The 7308-nt window shown below is 34.4% G+C and overlaps 1 protein-coding gene across 1 annotated transcript in view; it reads right to left on the bottom strand.

The window, feature by feature from the left end:
• Positions 1-1365: 1365 nt before the first annotated feature.
• Positions 1366-7308, bottom strand: part of DGKB (diacylglycerol kinase, beta 90kDa) — a 329129-nt gene continuing 323186 nt past the window's right edge. Inside the window, exon 26 of the mRNA XM_009326094.1 lies at positions 1366-1473. Coding sequence (XP_009324369.1) covers positions 1366-1473 — 108 coding nt within the window. The remainder of the gene's footprint in view (positions 1474-7308) is intronic.

The following is a 7308-nucleotide window of genomic DNA, read 5'->3' as shown; positions in this document are numbered from 1 at the left end:
CAAACCTCAGACAAATCCCTGTATTATGATTTCTAAGCTGTTAGGAAGTCTCTCAGAGGGCTAAAAAAGTAAAAACCTGAGCAACTGCCTCCCCAAAATTTATGACAAGAAATGTTTTGATTCCAGACAGCAGACTACAAAAGCGGAATAGATAACAGTTTATCCTTTCCTTAAGAGATTAATTTAGGGGGTGAGTAAATTATGGATGGCATAAATTTATAAATAATAATGACAACAAAATTAGGCGTAAGTTGAATATTCCAATACTTAGAGTATGTGTCTATGTCTATCAACTTATGAAACAAATGAAAAGTGAGTATTTGCTTGCAATTAATTTGTTTTTTCTTACCCCAACATTTGTCTGGACATTGCCAACATAATCAAAAGAACTGTAAATTTTCAGAAGTAAGTCAGTCTGCTCCAGTGAGCTTGATTAATTATGCATTAACCCATTTCTCTGAAGCATCCTTCACTAAATCTTTGGTGGGAAATGCACTTTATTAGGCATGAGCTTTGGTTATTTGTGTGCATACACACTATACTATCAGTCAATACGCAGAATGATTTAAAGTTTGCCATATTACAGAGATGTATTGCTCATTAAAATAATTCTAGTGTTTCAGCAAACAACTCTGATGGCTAGTTTTGCAAGTATTATCATCTTCACTCTTAGCATGATCTCCTTAGCCTTATAGTTTTTGCTCAAACTTGCATTGAATTCCAATCTTACAAAAACTTACATAAAAGTAATCATGATCATTTGAATACTGCACACACTGTTAGACGTTTTCAGCAGATACAGTTACTCACATACATAGGAGTTATCAGAAGAGAAAAGATTTTAATGCTTAGCTGAATAAAAATATTCTCAGGGTAGAAAGAAATGATAAACTAAAAGTACAGGTTAATGAGACCTGTAATAAACTTTACTCCGAAACAGGTCTAATTGGCTATTGATGTGAAGATGTTTGATTCAAAAGATTCTATTGAACCTATGGCATATGATCATTGCAGTAGAAAAAGTCGAAATGGAAAAGAGAGAAAATCAAATTACCCATGGCATTCTCTTCCCAAATTCCACGGCAGAATTAGCCTATAGATTAGTAAATGGTAACACATGCAACAAAAATATGCTGTATCACTTTATGTAAACATCTGCTTTCATCATGCAAAATGCCTACAAAACTGTGACAATATTTTTTTCTAATAGCGTAGTTTTACATTAGCTTGGTTATGGAAACTGTTAAACCAAAATCCATGATTTTGCAAGTAGAAGATATTCTAAAATTCTTGAAAGATTTCCAGCATAAATATTCCAAAGCCCAACAAAGCTAACTGGTTTTCTAAAAACTAAACTACATAGGCTTATTCCTTGCTGTGGTTCCTTGTTCTTTTGATGATAGACGAGAAAAGACCAGTTTTTGGAGGAGGTCCCATCAACATGGGGGCTTGGTTCTTGTGAGTAATTTTTATCTGGGGGAAGAAAGAAGAAAAACAGAGTTATCCCTTGAGCTAGTTCAATTCCAAGTATCTGAGATGCCTGAATTATCTTTATATGCAACTTCCAAACCTTCTTCATTTAATCAAAGACGAAAGGAAAATACCTGTATCTTTCATGAATGATGTTACATATGCAGTAAACCAATCTATGTGTAATCATTGTTTCCACAAATACTTTAAAATATACACATAATCAATATTAAAAATCATATGCAATAAAATACATGCCGATATGCGATCTTACTTTTTGAGTGTGGGATTTCTTGCCTGCTGTTAAATATGTTACATATCTACAAGACGAATAAGAATTTAAAAGTTGGAAAGGACATACATGCTGACAGACCAAGCTGTTGCCTATTATTAAGGTATAAGCTATGTCTTTGTATGCTTTATTTATACATCTAATCAAGCTGTACTTCTCTTTTAACACATGACACTGCTTAATTTCAAAATAAGCATTATGAATGAAAGTCAAAAGTTAATACACAAAAAAGCTCAAAAGAAGAACTAGCATTCTAATTTGTTAATAAATTGTTAATAGAATAGACTCAAATACTGAAAAGCCTATTTAAAACACTTTGTAAGACTGCTCTAAAGCCACCCGTTTTGATTTCTTTGATATAAAACTACGAATCACCTTAAATGAGACAACCTTAAAGTAGATTATGTCTGCAATTTTCTCTAATTCAAGTCTAAATTAGAGAAGACATTTTATGAATGTATGCTATGCTCAAAGCTAATTGAAAGCAATTATCAAAGTGGCATTTTGTCTGTGACTTTAAGATACATTGTAAGATAATAAATGATTCTCATTATGTAATAAAAAGGTCACATCTTGCCTTTGGGCTAGTGACGCTAAGAGTTTTTCAAAAGCAATCCGAGACATTTTCTTTAGTGAACTACGACTAATACAAGAACCATCACTTATTAAATATCAGTTGTCACCTGCATAGTACCCACATCAGAGATGGGTATTTCTTTCAAAAAGAAACACCACCTCATTAAAAACTGGAAAATATATCTCTTAAAGTGCATAGCTGACATTTTCAAGTTAAAATGAATATCCTTCACTTGTCATTCACTAATAGTAATGAAACAAAAAATGTATGTCACGTGGAGAGGCTCATTAAAATATAGATCAGGACATTTCTTGGGGTGGAAATTTACTTTATATTATAAGGAGGTAGAAACAGAAAAACCTCAACAGAATGAGTGGGTTGGTTTAACTCTATTAGAGCCTTTACTTTACTCTCCAGATGCTCATTTCCATGCCACCTTAGTTCATTAGTCTCAAATTTCATACGTGACCTGTTTTTGTCAACATTGTTCATTAGTATCAAATTTAGCATACGGGGTTTTTTTGGCAACCTAGATTAATTTCACATGGATAATAACTCTCGCTTTCAAAGACTGGCATCAACATATTTTCTCACAAGAAATTCTGCTTCAGGCACCACTTCAGACAGCCAAATCTGTAGTTGGGGTAAGTTGGCGTCATTCTATTGATGTCACTTTATACCAGCTGATGATCTGGTCCTGGAAAATCACCTCAAGGATTTTTGTAACTTTCACACGCTTCATAAGACATATTTTGGGCTCAGGAACAGTGATGACATCAATCTGATCCTGAGGATCAATACATGAAGTAATCTGCAGCTGCTGTGAGCGAATTCTTCGAGAGTCATAAGGGTTCAGCTTATTGCAAGATCTGGCCATGATGTGGCAGTAGGAATGGCCTCAGAGTTTCCTTTCAGAGGTAAATCAAAGTAATTCCATCTTAAAATGAATAAAAGAGCAAAGCTCAAAAGATGGCTTTAGTATGAAGAGGTGAGGTAATCCTGAGACCCCGTACAGATTGCATGTTGGATTGGGGCTGTTCAATGCTGCTGAGGATGAATGCAATTACATATTGAGAAAATGTTTATCATTTGTAATGTTCTTTTTTGGCTTGAGCCATCTGTTTCAGAGACCATGACCTCTTCAGTATGTTGCATCCTATCAACTGAGATCAGCTAAGATGCATGAACATGATTAAGCACTCATGCGCATGGGGATGGAGTCCTACATGTATTTATCTGAGACATATTTTCAACTGTTACAAATTGGCACGATTCCAGTGGTGTAAAATATATTTTACATTCTGAAAATACAAAAATAAAGTGTAAACTTAAAGTATATTTGTTTACTTATGCATGGTAGTGTCTGGTAACATTGCATTGGTTAACAATGATAACCACTGATTCCTTATTTTCCTCCTGAAAAAAAAATAAATTAAAAAGTGTCATCTTTGGGTGATAAAAAGAGATCAGTATGTTTGTAATACATGCTGGACCACTGCACTACCTTGCCTGAAATCAGCTAATTTTGTCTTTCTCAAGAATTTCAGGCGTTGCATTTCTGCCCTGGAGTCTCACTTCTGCTTCTGTTTTCATACTGGCAGCACTGCCAGAGTTGGTGCTGTGAGTTTGGGTGACAAGTGACAGTACACACTTTGAGATGGGAAGCAGCACTAAGGGTCTCAGAAAGAGAAATAGTGTTGTAGGTCAAAGTAGGACTGAACACCGAAAGTGCTGTATGGGAGACTGAAATGGACCAAAAAAAAAAAAAAAAAGATAAAAATCTTTAATTACAAGCAACAAAGTTTTAGTTTAGTTAAAAATAAAGAAATCACTACTTATAGCTGTATATAGATTCTGTGTGCATGCACATGGAGTGTCTATAGACTAACTTTTACCATTCAGTTTCTCTTTCATTCAGCAAGCAACCTCATGTCTTTTTTAGTAGAAGCACAATTATAAAAGCTTTAAATAAGACCTTTTTTTTTTGTTTTTCATTTTTCCTAGGTAAATCTGTGATTTACACACACACACACATATACATGAGAAAAAGAGATTGCTCAGAAAAAAATCCCAAAAGCTCAAACCCTAACCTAACATATTTTTAGGAACTGATGATATCCTGACAAACATACTCATACAAATTACTATGGAATTCTGGAAAATAATTTTTGAGATAATTTACTCAGTTTTACTGAAAATACATAATAACTTAGAGAAAATTGGAGGACATTTTAAACATAAATTAGGGGAGTTCCTGAAGTGCTGCTGGAGAAAAAAACTTCTATTTGGCATATTTGGCACAAATTTATATTTAAAAATAGGCTAAATAAGGAAATAACAAAATTCCATTTAGGGGGGAAGTAAATAGCCACATGAATTGCTAAGATATCGTGGATTTTTGTTGTAAGCCCGATACACAACATTATAGGCTAAACTCAAACTGTTGAAGCCAACGGCAAAACTCTCATTCACTAACTGAAGCCAAGATTTTATCCTATGAGTTCATGATCACAGAAATTTAAAGGGCTGGTATATCTAGTAAATAGGTTTAGCAGGAAAATACTGCATTTGCAATTTCAAAATTGCCTTTCCAGTATTAGAAAATGTGTCCAATGATGTATTTGTGGGAAGGAACGCCAGATCTAATTAAAAAAAAAGCATAATTCTTAAAAGAAGAGATGGCAATTGCTCCCTACTTGTCGATAGCAAATTTTCTGATAAAGGAGAAGCCTGAATTTGTGATACTAAAGATATTTATAAATGAATAAACCAGACATTTATTTGTCTCAGGAGCAGGTCAGAGTTTCCAAATATGCCTTGAAGCCACTTTAATACAATGCATCCACTAAATGAAATGCAGTGAGCATCAATAATTTTAGTGTGGTAACTGTATCTTTTAGGTCAGTCAGTTTTGCTTTCATGTTCCTTTTTCTACAATATGTGCTGGTTACCTTCCTGTTCCTGACTTCACAGAATGCCTAAATATTTACTATTAACACAGAACATGGTGCTATAAATACAGGCACTAACTACAATGCTAAATGATAATAGAAAACTGGAAACAGAGGTAATCAGCTCTGCTTATAATATTTCAATTAATGTTAAAGAAAGAAATCCTGTATTTTTTCCATGGTCACTTTTTTCCATGCTATCAGCAGGGTTTGGATGGTGGTAGTTTTGAGGGTATGAGGGTTTTCCCACAGTCTAGATGCCCATATGCTTCTCTCTGTGCACGAAATGGAGGGATGCGACACCTTTGTGTCACAGGAGTGCCAAATACTTTTATCTTCCCATAGGTGATCAAGAGCTGTACTGGGTATCATGATATGAATAAGACCTATAGAATGTAGGCAGTGCTAAACAAAATACCCTGTGACTTGCATTATGTAGCATTTTGGTCAAAATCTCTTCAGATCTAGACCAGTTGTTTTAAACATAGCGTTAGGCAACACATCTTTTAAATAAATTTCTTAACAATATTATTGTGCAAAGTGCAATCAAATCTAATCAGTTTGGCATTAATTAAGCTCTAATAATATACTCTAGCCTCTCTCCTAAGTAGTGTGATCCGTTTCCCCTTCACACAGGTAGATTGGAAAACATTTCAGTGTCATCATAATTTTTAAACATACCGAGAAAATGACAGAGCTGCAAAATTAAAATAAATGATTAATGGCGTTTTTTTCATGTTTTGTACTAATAGGTATCACTGAGGTTTTAAATTAATAGAGCTGTCAAGCTCAGGGTTGTTACAGATCCAGTGCAGAACCAAAATGGAAATTATGTATTCCACAGACACCTAAAGATGACACTTTGGAATATTTTAAATTTTAATTAGTAGGTGCAATTGTTTTCCCCCCTCCTCCCTAAAACCACTGCAAATTAATTGGCAATTAGTCACAACTAATTCTTTTCGTAACAATCTGAACTGGAAAGAAAGGTGCACTACATGTTAGAGTATTTGTCTGGGGTGCAGAAAGCACACATGCAGTAAATTGCTTTGTCAATTACAAAAAATACTGTTGTGAAATTAAGAAAAAATATGCATAGGTAAACAAAACTAATTAACGTGCAGTGTACCTGTGAGCACAAAAAACAATGCCCAGCTGAAAAGAAAGTGTTAGAAATTCAGCAAATCACTCTGGCCTTGAAACAGAAATGTATGCACATTGTTGCTGAAAAGGGAAAAAAATGCAGCGTTTTAGTATAACACCAAAAACTTTTTCTAGTGATTGACTTCCATTTATGGGTTAACTTTGTAACAATTGTCTAATATTCTACTAAAATCAGCCACCATATCTAGGACCCAGTTCCTCTTTGCTCTAAAGAAGCAGACACAAAAGTTTAAATTCTCCCACTATAAACAACTGATAAGAAAATATTACTGCATTTAGTGACATGGAAAGAAGATACTTTACAGAGAGAGTCTAGAATACAGCTGCAGCTTCTGCATGCGATCTATGGGATGTGGCAGCCAACGGATCTCCATGAAAGCAAATCTGTGACTCTCTTTTAGTTTTCTCACCCAGCCCTGGCTGATAGTGATTATTAGTAACAGCTTTTCTTTGTTTTTAGTTCTTGTTTCCCTCTGGATTTAACTACAAAGGTGGGACTTCAATAGGACCTCTGTGCTCAGGCTCATCACATCTCTAGGAGCTAAAGGAAAGGCTAGAGAGAAACCATTCAGTCATTCATTCAAAACTTATTTTTAAGGTGCATTCAAATTATAGTATTTTGAAATACTATTTCTGAGTTTCATTATTAAATGGCTTACTACAAGTATTCCTAACAGTAAATAATTCTAAAAATACTATGTGTTTCAGATGTCTATGAAACTGTATTTCTGGCAATCCATTAGGTGGGCTCTGACTATAGATTTTCATTTTTGTTCTTTCATTTAGGCAATATTCTTGCATCCTCTATAGACATTTCTGTCTTCTACTTTTAATCTGATGTTGCTAGCAGCTTG

This window comes from Pygoscelis adeliae, unplaced genomic scaffold (assembly GCF_000699105.1).
Source record: "Pygoscelis adeliae isolate BGI_AS28 unplaced genomic scaffold, ASM69910v1 Scaffold15, whole genome shotgun sequence".
In the NCBI taxonomy this organism is placed as follows: Eukaryota; Metazoa; Chordata; class Aves; order Sphenisciformes; family Spheniscidae; genus Pygoscelis; species Pygoscelis adeliae.
Note: the sequence above shows the minus strand (reverse complement) of the source record. Positions and strands in the feature narration are given on the sequence as shown.